This window comes from Lemur catta, chromosome 16 (genome assembly GCF_020740605.2).
Source record: "Lemur catta isolate mLemCat1 chromosome 16, mLemCat1.pri, whole genome shotgun sequence".
Lineage (NCBI taxonomy): Eukaryota > Metazoa > Chordata > Mammalia > Primates > Lemuridae > Lemur > Lemur catta.
The window spans coordinates 46,299,130-46,314,590 of record NC_059143.1 but is presented as its reverse complement, the minus strand read 5'-3'; the positions used below and the strand labels follow the sequence as shown (position 1 = coordinate 46,314,590).

Sequence of the window (15,461 nt, the reverse complement as noted above, 5' to 3'; positions counted from 1 at the left end):
TACATATACAATATGGATGAATCTCAAAATAATTATATTGAGTGATAGGCATCATACCAAGAAGAGTAGATGATATATGTCTAATTCTAGAAAATGCAAATTAATCTATAGTGACAGATCAGTAGTTCCCTGAGCAGACCAGTGATTGAGATGGGGCAGGGAGGAATAAGAAGGAGGAATTACAGAGATAACAAGAAGAAATTAGGGGTATGATAAATATGTTCATTATCTTGAATGTGGTGATGGTTTGTTTCATGGGCATACATGTGTCAGAACTTATCAAATTGTACATGTTACACATTCATTGTACATATGAAGGTTATTCTTCATCAATTATGCATCAATAAAAGTGTGAATTTTTAAAAATTAGAGGTGAAATGAGACCAGCATTCACAGATGTACACTTTTCAGTTCTGTGGATTAATTTTTGGCCAAACCTGCTTTAGCAAACATGGTCCCTGAAATGAATGTGGCCTACCAGAGAATAAACTCTAGTTTTTCATTTTAAGTTTTAAATTCTTAAAATTTTAAGAATAAATTCAAATAAAAGCTGTAATATGCACAGTTCATATAACTGTGAACTGTAAGTCAAAAATAGAGTCAAGAGTAATCACTGTTCAGTTCAACTCATAACAGAAATAAGGCAGGCAGCAGTGAGGGTGGTGTACACAGTGATGTAAGTGGGCATGTGAATCGATGCAACCTCCTGGAGACCAAGTCTCAAAATGTGCTGAATTGTTATCTAGTACTATTTTTAGGAATATTTATTTAAAAATATTAGCAATGTGAGCAAGTATTTAGGATATTCAAAACAGTATATGATATAAGTAATTGTAATTACCCAAACTGTCTCAAAGTAGATTCAATTATAGAAATACAGCCATATAGGAATACTATACACAATCAAATTGATAACCTGGAAAGATCTTGAGGAAGGTTTATAGTAAGGAAGTAAGGGTAGAAACAAGCTACAGAAGTATATAATTAACTTGTGCTAAATGCTCATAAATTTATATTTCCATGCATAGGGAAGGATGCATGTCACTCTTAACAGCAATAATTCCTAAGTGCTAGGATTGTGGGTGACAAATTTTTTTTTGTATACTTTTCTATAGTTGTCAAATTGCTGCCACAATGCAAATTTTCTCTTGTGTTGTCAGAAAACTATAACATAGGGAGGTCCTTTCTTAAGCAAGGCATATGCGTGAGCCATGTCTAAGTATATATGATTAACTGGAAGGGTCTTTGTTTCCCAGAGTTGTTTTGTATGAAGATTCCTTTGGCCTTCTGTGTGTGTTTCAGAGGGAAGGGGGATGGGGAGGACAACATGGCATGTTTCAGAAATTTGCCTCTTAGCTCAGTCCTGAAGCTCACTTCGGAGCCGCTGAACTTGTATCTGTGGGTTATGGAAAGAAGATCTGAAACAGCTGTTTTCATGACTGTATTAGATAAGGGACGTGTCAGGCTGTCTGTGTGATGCTAATGGAAAAAGAGACACATCTCAGCTGTGTGTGAGACATGGCGTGGCTGAAGCGTCCACTCTGCAGGGTTTGCCTCTGGCTTCGTGTGCAGTCAGGCCTGGACACTCAACGTCCCCTGGCGAGCCTGTCAGAGGTGCCGGGCAGAGCTGGGAGATCACTGCAGGATGGAAGGGCACATCAAGGGCTGGCTGGTGAAGCCTTGGGATGCTCCTAACGACGCCCAAGGACAATGGGCACAGACTGTAGGTGAGCGCAGAGGCAATGAGCAGCACCCCAAACACTCCAAAACCAGCACCGCCTTCTCAGTCCTGACCTTCACGCATCTGGAGCCTCAGTTATTCTCAGTGGCTCTAGAATCTTCGGCAAAAGCATTCACAAACTACCCAGGTGCACACACTTTATTTTGGCATTCAAGCCACCGCACCAATTCAGTCCCATAAGATTTTAATTAAGACAAGGTAGGCAGAATAGAAAGAAGGGCGTGTACAGCAATCACACCTCTCTACGGAGAACAGAATCTGCCGCAGAACAAGATGCTGTTGGTTTTATGATGCCTGATGAAGAAAAGGAAAGGGTGGTCTGCACAAAATCTTGGTTCTGGTCTGATGCACCGGGAATTTCTGACCACTGCGGTGGCCGCGGCCGCCTCTGTGCCTTCCTCATTAACCTCCACAAAGCACTTGTGGGCGACCTTGGACACGGGCACGTTCTTCTTAGTTGACATTCCAGAAAAGTCAGCCTTGGCCTCTTCAAAAGCGTCAGTCATTCCTAAACTTCGAAGGAAAGACTCCAAGTCATAACTCTCCTCCAGCTTTAGTCTGGGGAGGAAAACTTGAACTTTACTCCTCGTCATCTTTTCTGGATTTGTCCAGGCTCTGAACTTCTCATATGTAAGTGTTTGTTCCACCTGGAATAAGAGCCAAATCTTAAAATCTAGGTGATAATAGCCTGGCACCCACCCACCCACTTATTTACACACCCACCCCCATGATAAGCAACTAGATGGTGAGTTCTGGTCCAAGAAAACCCACAGGTATTTTGTTATGAACACACCAAGATGTTCCCCCAAATTCTAGTCTTTTCCCCGTCTTATGCATATGAGTAGAAGAGCTAGAAAATACCTGAGATGGGTAGAAATTTTTAACAAAAACAATCTGCACCAAACTCATTTCAAATGTTGAAAAACATTTGTTAACAGTTTAGAAAATTCCAACCAACTGATTATATTAATATTCATGCAGTATGCATTACTGTGAGTGGCCGAGATTGTTTCACAAAAGACAGACAAAGAGCATGGCTGGGAAGTCTGATTCTGAGTTGAACCAGGGGCTACTCAGGGTTGAATAGGGGAGGACCAGGTGTCACCTGAACATGATAAGAGGTGTGAGAGGGGAAAGGAGAGCAGAAATGGGGAACTCAATGAGACTGTTGCTTCTGGAATCCTTGTTTGACTTCTGCCTGTCCTGGAGTTGGCCTCAACTCTTCCAAGACCCATCACTCATTCTCTTTATCCACAAGGAAGAAGGAGACAAAGGAGAGAGGACTTCCACTTGCATCTTCCCTTCCCTTTGCCGACCGGAGCCCAGGTGAGCGCTCCTCCCCAGTGACGGTTGTTTTGAGTCTGGCTGTTTCTAGACTTTCCTATTTTTTTTTTCATAAGTGGAAATGATACATGTCATCCTCAATTTATACCAAAAGCTTTCTGATTCCATAGAGAAACCAGGGAAATCAGGCAGCCCCACCCTCAACATCCTGTGCATTGGTGTGCTGGGGCTGGCTCCTATCAACTGTCAAACCCTTGGTAGCTTAAAGTCAGCCATGGTGGGAGTATTTACACCAGGGGAATCAGAAAACTTTATAAATGAAGGCTTCCCCCACCTCCCAGAGAGGTGATTACTAGCACACTATTGGGTCTGCATCTCCTACCTTGCAATTTTATTTTGTCCCTTCCTGGACTCTGTTCCTGTTCTGTCATGGTAAGACTTCTCTCTCCTCATGTCTAAGATAAATTTCCCATCTGCACTTTGGACCCTTGCTATTCAGAGTGTGGTCCATGGACCAACAGCAACTGCATCGCCTGTAATCTTGATAGAAATGCAAAGTCTCAGGCCACACTCCACTCATTCAAGAGCTGCATTTTAACAAGACCCCCAGGATCTTATGACCACATTAATGTTTGAGAAGCACTTCCCTGATCAATTACTGCTTTTCTTTTAGGACTTTTGTTCAATAATTATTGGGCCCTCAACTAGCCTCTCCATTCAGAATAAAGAACATTGTTCGCATATTTTTGGAAATCTCTCTTAGCTTCATCAAATCTTGTCCACTCCTAGATATACACTCAACAGAAATGCATACATATGTTCACTAAAAGATTTGCAGCAGTGTTCACCCAGAACTACTTGCAATAACTCCAAATTGGAAACTCCTCAAATGCCATCTGGTAGATGAGCTCAAAAGAAATGAGCTCAGCTGGACTTTATACACACTCAGACTCATCGCCCAGGGCTCACCATGGCAAGATCGGTGTCTTCGTCTGGGAGCAGAATGACCATGCTCAGCTCCTCCTCTGTGTACGGCAGCTCCAGGACCTGGGTGTGCACCTCCTCTATGTACCCCATTTTAAATTTCGCTTGCTTAAACATCATCTGCACTGTCTTTTTCTCCTAATACAAACATGAAATTAAAATTAGATTACCAAAAAATGAGCACAGTTTACTAAAACTAAGATACATCTAACTCACAGAACCCCTAGGCACATATATTAATTATTATTTCTGCACATTTAAGCTGATAGATATAAAATCTTCATTAGTACATTGTAGTATTGAATAGAACACGCAATTGTTCCAGCAGATCAAATATCACCAGGTGAGAGAGAATAGCTTGGCCAATGTAAAAGGACATAAATCTCTACATTGTTTTTGGAAGAAGCTATATTTGGTTTTTCAGAAGATTCATAGAGAAGCATTCTCATGGCCTTATAATTAAAAAGTAGTTATCCAGAGTAAGAGGAGCATTAATTAACTAACATCCAGGCCCTTGGGCTAAAGGATCTGTTTAGATAGAAAAGATGTTCAGCCAAAGGGAGTTATGTTTTTACTCTGAAAAGTTTCCCAGTTTTATAATTGGTTTTATGGCCTTGGTTTTCCTGGAGAGGGGACCTTGACAACATGTGCAAGTTCAGCTGTTTTTAAAGCTTGAGTCAAATATATTTTTAACTCTCATGTCTTCATGCAATATGTTGTTATCAAGTTGATGAAGGTGAAATCCCAGGCTAACAACTATTGGCCTTCAACCATTATCATTTTCAAAACAAAATGCAGAGAAGTGTTTTTAAAGTTAGTCTTCACATCTGCTAACAATATTTTCTTGTGTTCAGCATTGTATAGCCTTGAATTTTAAGGCAATAAATAGGCATAGTTTCCACTAACACTGCAAAAAGGTATCTAAGTAAATAAAAACCATGATAGCATAACACAAATATAATCCCAAGGCTTAGAGGAAATTTTCCTCCAATCCAAATCATAGGACCAGAGATGAAAGATATATCTGACCAAAGATGAAAAAACAAAACTATCAATACAAAAATTATTTTCATTTCTCTGCTTTTCACTCCAATTACAGATATTCAGACAGCATTAAATTCATTCAGGAGTAGATTAAGAATCACGATAGTGTGAAATAAATTATTTATTTTTTCCACTCATAATCTTTCCCATCATATTACTTTAAGAAAGTAGCAGTATATGAAAAATATTTCCCTACCTTTTTGGTTTTAAAGAGCATTCCCCTTGTATACTTTCTGTCAAACTGCTCATTCCACTTTCCCTTGAAATAGATGGCGTTCACAAGGACCAACTTAGTCAGTGAATGAACTGTCCCAGGAGCCAGCACCTCTGAAATCTTACCTGTAAAGAACATGAGAGAAGTTTATTGCCATTTTAGGGGGGGCAATAAGCATTATTGTGCAAAAATCCCCTTGATATATAAAGCCAAGGCTTGGTTAAGAGTCAGGTTGGGGTCCCGTCTTTCTGTCCACCTGGTAAATTGGGGTGATGGTGTTTAGCAATGTGGTCACACACAGGGTACCTTTTGCCCTTAAACAACAGTCTTGAAGTAGGTACGGCAAGTATCATTTTGCCTTCAATTTGTGGATGTAGAAATTCAGGATCAGAGCATTCGCCTGACTTTTTGCCAAGTTCACACAGGTGGCAAGTGGCTGAGCTAAGAAAATAACCCGCGAGTCTTGATTCTCACTACAGGACTCTCAACCTTAGCCCTGTAGCATCTTAACCACACAACTACTGGCATGTTAAGCCAGATAATTCTTTGTTATGGGGGCTGTCACCTGTGCATTATAGGATGCTTTACCAGAAGCACTTCCTTCAATTGTGACGGACAAAAATATCTTCAGCCATTGTCAACATCAACTGGAGGGTACCCTCCTCACCCCCCAGTTGAGGATCACTGCTCTGTGCCAATCTTCAGATCTCGTTTGGTTAAGGAGCAGCTCCCAAAGGATGGGGGAGCACAGATCTCTCGCTGGGAGGGGGCAGGCAACCTGAAAGGAGTGACTGGGGCAGAGGAGTTAGGGGAATGGAGTAGAAGCTGAGTCGTCCAATGATAGGAGGAACAAGGTGATCTCCAAGGTCTCGCCAGCTCTAATGTTCTGGGTAAAAGTGCAGGTGTTCAGCCTAAAGGAAGGAAGGAAGCAGCTCCGCAGGAGAAGTAACAGGTATAGAAGGGCAAAGTGTGCAGAAACTTGTAGATTCCTCAGGTGACTTAGTATTGTTGGATCAACTGCAGAGTAAGAGGCCACTGGACAGATGACGTATGAAAACATGTAAGGCTCTTCCCTCCCCCTGGTAATTATTTTATAATCATCTTTCAGTATAATCAGTTGGGCATTGCTGCTGCCCAACACACAGCAGATGTACCATAAAGATCGAGTAGCTGAAACAATGACTGCTTGGTTGGCACTTGAAACAAGTGACTTAATTTCTCCAATTTTTAGAAGTATATAAATCATTTGTTATGTACTTAGGGGGCTTAAAAGCATGCCCCTTTCCCGCCATACTCAAGTCAAAAATTGGCAGAACTATTTCTGGTGGGATAGAGTAGGGTCTGGACAGGGGATGTTTCAGGCTCCATGTTAGCTGCGCCTCCGGAAACTGGAGCAAATTCAAAAAAGGCCACACTGTGAAAGCAAATGTAGCTACGGTCAAGTTAGAAAGGCGGGAGAGGGCTGCAGATCAAACTAGTGAGCTGTTCGCATCACCACTGGCAGATATCACGGTGACATGAAATGCTGCCGTATCTAAGCTGCAGCCTAACTGAATGTCATTCTTCCTCAGAGCATGGGAGGACCCCAAGATAGAAGATAAACAAGGCTCCCAAGAGGAAACAGTTTTCAAAGATTTTCCAGAACAGTCCAGAGGGGAGGATTTTAACATTAGGCTTAAGAATTTTTTAAAAATCACTCCTTCATAATCTGATAAGCCCAAGATAAATGACAGATTGCATCTGTATCGCTGGCTTGAAAACCCAGGAAACACATACAAGCAGGCCATGGTAACAGGTCACAGTGGCAACACTGTGGAGGTCCAGTCCCAGCCAATCCCAGCCTGATTCCATTGTAATTCCAAGTCCACTGAAATGAAAACCTCTTACCTTCAGTCCTTTCTGTCACCCAGTCATTTATGTGTTTCCTACATCCTTCAGTATCTTTAGCAAAGGACAGTTCCTCCAGCTCTGCCTGATAGAACTTCTGACAGGATTCCTTAAAGGTCTGCAAACACAAAACATTGAATCAAAGGTTCCCGCAACTATGAAAACAATTTTTTCCCCTCTTAACACATGTCTACCATAAATGCTTGCACAGGTCACACCGCTCTTTAAGATGCATTCATGCAATTAACAAAAATGTCTGGGCCACCTGCTCACACCTGACACTTTGCAAGGTGCTTGGCTTGAGATGGCTCAGAGCCTGGTGAGAAAGGCAGCGGAGACATACAGACACTTACAAGATGTCACGGCTGTCACCATCCACGCACAAAACAGTCCAGGAACGCCCCTTTCAAACAGTCTTCATTGACTTTGGTTTTCTGTTTCCCCCACTATGCAGTCTAACTCTCTTTTACTGATTTTTGTATCAACACCAACCACAGTATCTGAAACATATTTTTTGAATGATTGAGAGCCTCCATAGGGGAACTAGATTGTCAAGAAACTGTGTAGATCTGTAAGTGGACAAAGAAGGACACAGCATTTTAGATCTAGGTCATCATGGTTGATTGGGAGGATATGGAGCAAGGAAAGTCCTCCAAGGGTGAAGTGTGATGGGCGTGGATCATAGTGTGTCTGCCAGTGAGTACATGTATGAGTGTGTGAGCATGCATACATGAGTGTATGCATATGTGTACACATATGTAAGTGCTGTCCATATGTGTGTGTAGATTGTGTTCATGTTTTTGCATATGTGCATGTATGTGTGTGTGTGTATTTGTGTGTCAGGGAGAAGATGTGGGAAAACATAGTGCCAGCAGATGAGCCTTGAAATGTAAGTTGGGGTCTAATCAGAAAAGGACCGTACCCAATACATTAAAACCCAGATAACTCACCCCACAAAAACCTGGCTTCAGACATAATGTGCCTGGCAATTGGCTCCCATCCTCTGACGATTCCCTGTTCTCAAGGTCACCTAAATTTACTTCCTCCTCTGAATCACCACTGGCATTGTTTGGCTCAAACTCTGGCTGTATCTTCCACATTATTATTAATTGCTTCTAATTAGTCTTCCCAAGTCCAGCCTGGTTCTTTCTTCTGTCTCCTAAATCCACACTACTGACAGAATAATAGTGTTTCTAAAATGAAAATCTGATGGCTGGGCGAGGTGGCTCACGCCTGTAATCCTGGCACTCTGGGAGGCTGAGGCGGGCGGATTGTTTGAGCTCAGGAGTTCGAGACCAGCCTGAGCAAGAGCGAGACCCCGTCTCTACTAAAAATAGAAAGAAATTATCTGGCCAACTAAAATATATATAGAAAAAATTAGCCAGGCTTGGTGGCGCATGCCTGTAGTCCCAGCTACCCGGGAGGCTGAGGCAGTAGGATCGCTTAAGCCCAGGAGTTTGAGATTGCTGTGAGCTAGGCAGATGCCATGGCACTCACTCTAGCCTGGGCAACAAAGCGAGACTCTGTCTCAAAAAAAAAAAAATGAAAATCTGTTCATAAAGCTGAGGTTTTTAAATCTGGGTAGATTCTATTTACTGCAGCATACAATTTCAAAGTTCCCTAGTCCAGTCACAGCTTGCCATAAAGCAATGAGGTCCAAAAAATTATGCCATATAATATGCTGTCTTGAAATTAATTTTTTAATTTCTACCAAAGAAAGAGGATGTAGAGGGAAGGAGAAGCTAATCTACAGAAAACAGTGGTGGTTGGTTCCCTGTATCCCCATTATTATAACAGTCAAAGATCAGGCTGATGTTCAAAAATGAACATTGATCTACCCAGGAGACTTCTGAGATCCAGGATCATCTTCACAGGTAGGTAAGCCCAGAACAGGCAACTTTCATGGGGCAGCTCCCAACAGTGGCTAGGACAGGAATGTCTTACATGAGAACCCTCCGAACTCCCAGCCACTACGATGGCTAAGCTTGCTGATATCATTTCATTAATTTCAAGACAGCATATTATGTGGCATAATTTTTTGGACCTCATTGCTTTATGGCAAGCTGTGACTGAACTAGGGAACTTTGAAATTGTTATGCTGTATGCTCTGCTCTTCTATAGTTTTTATCTTATTTTCAATTTCTTTTGCATCAGCGTGTGAGTACTACTTACTGGAAGAAAATCACATGTTTTTTCTCCAAAGAGTCTGTTGGCGATTCTAAGCGAGTACTGAGAGCCAGTTTTGTTAACTTCAGCGAGAAGCGACTGGAAACCTTGGTGAACATCTTCGTCTTCATTCAAACAAAGTGCCTGGGAATAGAAAACAACTCCGGCTTTTAACATTGGCATTAACACTCCCCCAGAGGGCTATCTCCAACCAAATCTCTGTACTAAAAATCACACAGGATACTATCTTAAAAGGAGTTTGGTTTAATTGTCTAGAGCGGGGGTTCTCAATGAGTGCTGTCGACATTTGGGGATGGATACTTTGTCGCGCATTGGAGGATGTTTTGCAGCATTTCTGGTCTCTGTCCACTAGATGTCAGTAGCACCTCAGGTATGAGAACTAAAACTCTTCAGCTCTCCCCAGGTGTTCCCAGGGAAGCAAAATCCACCTCCTCGCCCCCTGGTGAGAACCATTGGTCTAGCAGATTTATCCAGGCCAGCAAGGCCGTCTGCAGTAACTCAGGAGGGAGCAGACCAGAAAAAAAGAGGTATCTGGGATGAATCTAACATGACCCAGGGAATGCAAAAGAGAGCAGAAATAAAAATGTCTCATCTGCAATTTTACAGAAGTTCTCCACAAGTTCTCCACACCAGATTATGATCTATAGTTTGCCTTACTTATCAAAGTTGTGACTTTGCCAGAATGTACTGATGATTTTACCTAGAGAAAATGACTTTATGACTTGATTTCTCCCATCAACGTTAGAGGAGATGAAATGTCAACACAGTTCACCTTTCTACCCATGTCTGCCCATTCTCCATCGCCGAGGTGCCCCTCCTCCCGCCTGCCAGCCACACAGGCTTTCACCAGCTGGAGGGAAAGGATGGAAAAACCTGCTCCATGGAAGCACAGAAGGAACATGCCGTGTTCTTTCTTTGCATCAGGCACACGTACCTGGGACATCTGGGCTGCGGTGTTTCCTTCTGCCCCCAGCAAGACCATGGCCAGGGCAGAGGTTATGCTCAGAGGAGAGAAGAATATGTTTCGACAGTTGTCCTCTTCCCCCAACATTTTAAATAAGTTGATGGCAAAAGTGCCATTTGCTTCACAGATATCATCCATCAGGGAAAGTCTGGATCAAAGGCACAACACAGAAGCACATCAGCCAAGCCCTCCCATAGTCATGCAGTCAGCAGACACCACGTGTGGAAGGAAGAATAACTGCACCCCACAAAACTTCCACTCCTAATCCCCGAAATCTCTGGCCATTATTTTACTTGGCAATGGGGACTTCGCAAAAAATCTTGAGATATGGAGATTATCTGGCATATCCTTGTGGGCTTAATGGAATCACAAGGGTCCTTTTAAGAGGGAGGCAGGAGGGTCCGAGTCAGAGAAGGAGACGTGACAATGGAAGCAAAGATCAGAATGATGTGAGGACACTGACCAAGGAATGAGGCCACCTCTAGAATCTGGAAAAGGGAAGGAAATAGATTTTTCTCCTAGAGCCTCCAAAAAAAAAAACAGCTCTGTTGTACCGTTTTGGACTTACCACCTCCAGAACTGTATGATGATAAATTCCTGTTGTTTTCAGACTCTAAATTTGAGTAAAGTATTACAGCACCAATAGGAAACTAAAGCACTGGTTTATTTGCAAAATAGCCAATCCCAGGGCCCATGGCAGTACCACTCTTAGCAACAGCGGTGCAGACACCCTTTGACAGCTGTGTACACCCTACCTTAGCGTAACTGTGGCCAACATACCTCGGTGCCAGGCACCATTCTCAGCACTTTCCATGTATCATCTCATTTAACCCCAACAACACGTTGAGGTCAGTGCAGTTACTGCCCCACTTTAGGAATGAGAAGAGTGGCTGAGGTTTACTAGCTAAGTTCATTCCAGATCCCTCAGATAGTCACCAACGACTGGAACCACAGTTCAATTCCAGAGCCCAGATTGTTGATCATTATACAAACCCCGTTGCTGTTGCTGCTAGTTCTCTTTCAGTTTGGTGTCGCTAACGTAATTTATAAAGAATGTTCTAAGAATTATAAATAATTCTTTATAAATAAAAACCATTTCTGTCATCATGTCCCAAGAAACAATTAGATGGATTTCACCAAATTTGGGGGGTTTGTTTCGGATAGTCTGACCTAAAATATGGGCTACTGGGAAGACCAAAAAAAATATTACTTTTCAGGGTGACTTCAAAAAGATACCCCATGTTCCATAAGTGTTGCTGAAAGTGGGTTGGGGACCTGGAAAGAAAGCACATGAGCATGGATAGAAAATATGAAGCCCAAATCTTGTCATCTGGTAAATACTTTGAATTGGATGCATTGAATTTTGGATCCATCGTGGCCAAGAGGGCCTTAGAATGACTAAATTGTAATCAAGCTAAACTTGACTAAATAAACAAACTTCAACAGGCTTCTTCCTGCCCTGTTTTCCTTTTTCTTAAAGCATTTAGTTTAGAAAACTTGTAATTGTAAATTCTTTATCTGTCCCTTTGAGATGCAAATCTTTTTAAAGACTTCTTGCCAGTTCTACATTCCAGGACAAGTGTTTCCCAAGGGCCTGGGAGCCATCTCTTTGAAATGTAAACATTGGTTATAGCATCCTACTAACCAGTCTCCGTGGGAGGGAGGTATGAGCCTAACATAGGCAGACACCTTGCTTCAAGTGGTAAAAAGTTATGCCAGCTTAATATTAACTATTATCATTAATTACTTGTTTCTTTCTATTAAACTTTATAGAAACCTGGGCTATCATTTCAAGACGTAAATTTTTGGCTGAGGAATTGGCAGGTGCAAAGAATGTGGCAGGAAAGGCATGGTTTGCTTGGGGCCCAGGGGAGTGGATAGGCATGGTTTCCTATGAGGAGACGCAGTAATGAGACAAGATGGGCCCCTTATGCCAGGTTTAGGAGTTTGAACTTGAGCCCATAGTCTGGAAGGCCATGCATAGTTTTTAAACAAATGTCTTACATGAGTATGTTGTGGTTTTAGAAAGATGGCATGCTCACCATTTGGTGTGGAAAAAGACTGGAGAACTGGCTGGAGGACCACTAACCATGGGCCAGTGACTGGTGAATGCAGAGGAAACACCTGCAGTAGAGTAGTGGGAGATGGAACTGCCAGGCAGAGTGACTGCTCACAGAGGGACACAGCACAGGAGGGGTCAAGGAGCATCCTGAGGCTCCTAGCTAAATTCATACTTAGGGTGGGCCATGAACCATAGGCATCTTCCATGAGGAGCCAGCTTGGAATGGGGAAGGTGATACATTCCACCTGAGATGTGTGGAACACCCCATACCAGCTGAACCTGTAGCAAAGCCCAGGGATGTTTGTAAATATAGGCAGGGACTTGAGATGAGTAGATGTTCTAGAGCCAGAGACTGGGAGTCATCAGCATCCCGATTCCGGGAGCTTCTATGTGAATGGATGAAATTACTCAGAACGTATAGTGTGGCACAAGAGAAAAATTCATCTAATTCTGGGGAGTTTCCAGTATTTGGAGACAGTAAAAGGAAGAACCAAAGAGACTGCGACCCAGCGATCAGGGACGTGCTGGGAGAACCGGGAGGGCGGGTGTGCCCCGCCAGGGGGCCGAGGGAAGGGAGTCTCCTCCGTGCCCAGCCCAAGCAGCGAGGCTGCGGCCGGAGGAGCGGACAGCTGCCCTCGGTGAGGCGGGCTGGGCCTGGGGCAACCTCCGCCCAGCAGAGGGCAGCAGCTAGAGGCCTGCGCAGCCCCTGAAGTCAGGGATTGATTCGAGTTACTAAGAAGACTAGAGTGGCTGCGCCGTGAGGGAGGAAGTAGGTGGAGAAGCAGTTTTATTTTTTTTCCCCAAGTTGAGAGGAAGCAGCCAATGAAGAAGAAAGTATGGAAGACACACAAAGATGAAAAGAAAGGAGGGAAAGAGGGAGAGAGAGATTGCAGAGGAACGCCCTGTGTGCGGGAGGCGGAAGCCACCCGGCACCTCCCCGGAAGCCGGCCGCGGCTCGCAGCAATCCCAGAAGGCCGCGCGCGGAAGCCGGCCGCGGCCCGCAGCAATCCCAGAAGGCCGCGCGCGGAAGCCGGCCGCGGCCCGCAGCAATCCCAGAAGGCCGCGCGCGAGTCGCGCCCCCGCCTTCCTTCCGCACCCGCGGCTCCTCCCACTCGCCCTCCCCAAGGTCCGCCCGCGCGTCTCGGGCTTCAAAACCCCAGGCTGGTGTCCCTGCCACGCCCACCCCGTTGGCAAATCGCAGGGCGGTGGCGTCGCGCCTCGCGGGCAGAGCACGGACACGGCCTCCCCGGACCCGCTCCTGGTCCCCGGCGGGTCTGCGTGCCGCGCTGCTCCCCCCGGCCTGCGGCCCTCCGCAGGCTCACGCAGGGCCCGGGCAGCGCCGGGCTCGGGCCCCTGACGCGGCTGGTGCCGCGGAGACCCCTACAGCCCGCTCGGCTCGCCTTCCCGGTTACCCGCCGTCTTTCTCCTAGTTCTCTCTTTCCTGCCTCTGGCTCCTGCCCCTGCCTTCCTCCCTCCCGCGCTCCCCTGAAGCTCCAGGGAAGTGGTATCCGGGTGGGAACCGAGGACCCCCGTGCCTCCCCCGCCCGTACCTGAGAGATTCCTGCCGCTGCTGTCGCCGCTGCTACTATTCCTGTTTTGTGGATGCTTGACGTCCGCATTGATCAAGGGCAAGGCTTCCGGGCAAGTGACTCAGAACAGTCTGATTGCACTGGCCGGTGCAATGTTGACTCCGAATACCCAGTGCCGGACCCTGGGAGGAGCCTGAGCCTCGCATGGCATCGTTTTGCGCTGGCCAGAGGCGGGTGGCTTCTGCAGATGGCTTGGAGGTGACGCGGGAGAGGGCCGGTGCCTGCTCCTGGGAGCGTGGTAGTGGAAGGCTTTACCTAATAGATTGGTTTGTTTTTCTGGGTTAGTATGTGCAGTATTCGTGTTGGTGCGTGTATGCAAGAGCAGTTTCAAAGTTGGAACTTAACTCTGAAATTCAACTAAAAGCAAAACCAGAGGTTAAAGTTGCTAAAGTAAGCGGTTTTCAAACTGTTCTGGCGGGACATCCATCAACACGATTTTTGACGGGCATCCCCAGTTGATCTCTATGGATTTAGATGGGATAATGTGCTAAATACTAACTTGTGAATGCTATAAGACACATTAAACAGAAATTTTAAAAAATGAGAAAGAAAAACGTTTTTATTAAAAATACACATTTTTGTGCTCACAGAAATTTAAAAATTTAAAAAGAGCAATGTGATTGAATACATGTGTGTTTGTTTTTATCTTAGTATATTGCTGTGAAATACAGTCATTCGAAGACCAGGTTTTAAGTTTGGCTTATTTCTAAATTCGGATTTGTATCTATCGTAGGAGAAAGGCTCTCATGAGTTGATTTAGACGGAAAATGGAGTAAAGGTAGCATTGGTTGTACTTACTAAATCTTGACACTTGGTTTTCAATCCATACACTAATTAAAGATTTTTTTTCATTAAAATTTAACTAGTAAAAATATGTCTTTTTGAAAACCAGTTGTTTTTACAAACCAATTTTTTTAATGTTGTACTTTTTACATTTTTAAGTTTGAAGCCCACCAAACCTTCTTTTTGAAAGATTTTTATGAAGGTTAGAAATTACATTTCAAAGTTTTTTAAGCATCCATATGTGATAGTTTTAACATCTTTTTAAGCAACAAAATTATGCAATTATGGAAAAATATCCAACAGGTGTTCTCAAAATGATCACTCCAGACTCTTTTGAAAAGTAATTAATTTGTCATTCATGGATAAGATGCACCTTTACCTGAAAGGCAATCAATTGTATTTTTTCAAAAATATTTTCTAGGCATTCCACTACTGTTAGCCCCTTATCATCACAGAAGAGGTCAGCATACTTGGGACAGTGGCCTTTTAAAAAATAAAAAATATGCAGGTATATAATTAACTCCCCTTTTAAAGCACTTTTTATGAAATAATAAGCAAGCCTCAGTGTTTCTCAAAAGATACTGATGGCTGCTGTGCTGCTTATTACAAAGTTTTATAAAAGTTCTGCTATGTAAATTTCCAGTTTATTTTTTAGAATCACAGTGATACCATCTGGTGGCATGCATCTCTTGCAATACCTTGGTGGAAGCAAAGGCGTGATG

The 15,461-nt window shown here is 43.8% G+C and overlaps 1 protein-coding gene across 2 annotated transcripts; it reads right to left on the bottom strand.

Annotated features, from left to right (window-relative positions):
- Positions 1-1,868: 1,868 nt before the first annotated feature.
- LOC123621693 (serpin B8) lies at positions 1,869-14,035 on the bottom strand. Of its 2 annotated transcripts, XM_045527605.1 has the most exons (7): positions 13,918-14,035; positions 10,276-10,453; positions 9,327-9,464; positions 7,155-7,272; positions 5,250-5,392; positions 3,995-4,147; positions 1,869-2,388 (listed from the first exon to the last, which is right to left on the bottom strand). In XM_045527605.1, exons 2-7 carry the CDS (start codon positions 10,441-10,443, stop codon positions 1,984-1,986), a joined length of 1,125 nt encoding a protein of 374 aa, XP_045383561.1. In that variant the 5' UTR covers positions 10,444-10,453; positions 13,918-14,035; the 3' UTR covers positions 1,869-1,983. The 2 variants fall into 2 exon arrangements, with proteins under 2 accessions (XP_045383561.1, XP_045383563.1); XM_045527607.1 differs by lacking the exons at positions 9,327-9,464; positions 10,276-10,453; positions 13,918-14,035 and adding an exon at positions 7,508-7,610.
- Between the last annotated feature and the right edge of the window lie 1,426 nt (positions 14,036-15,461).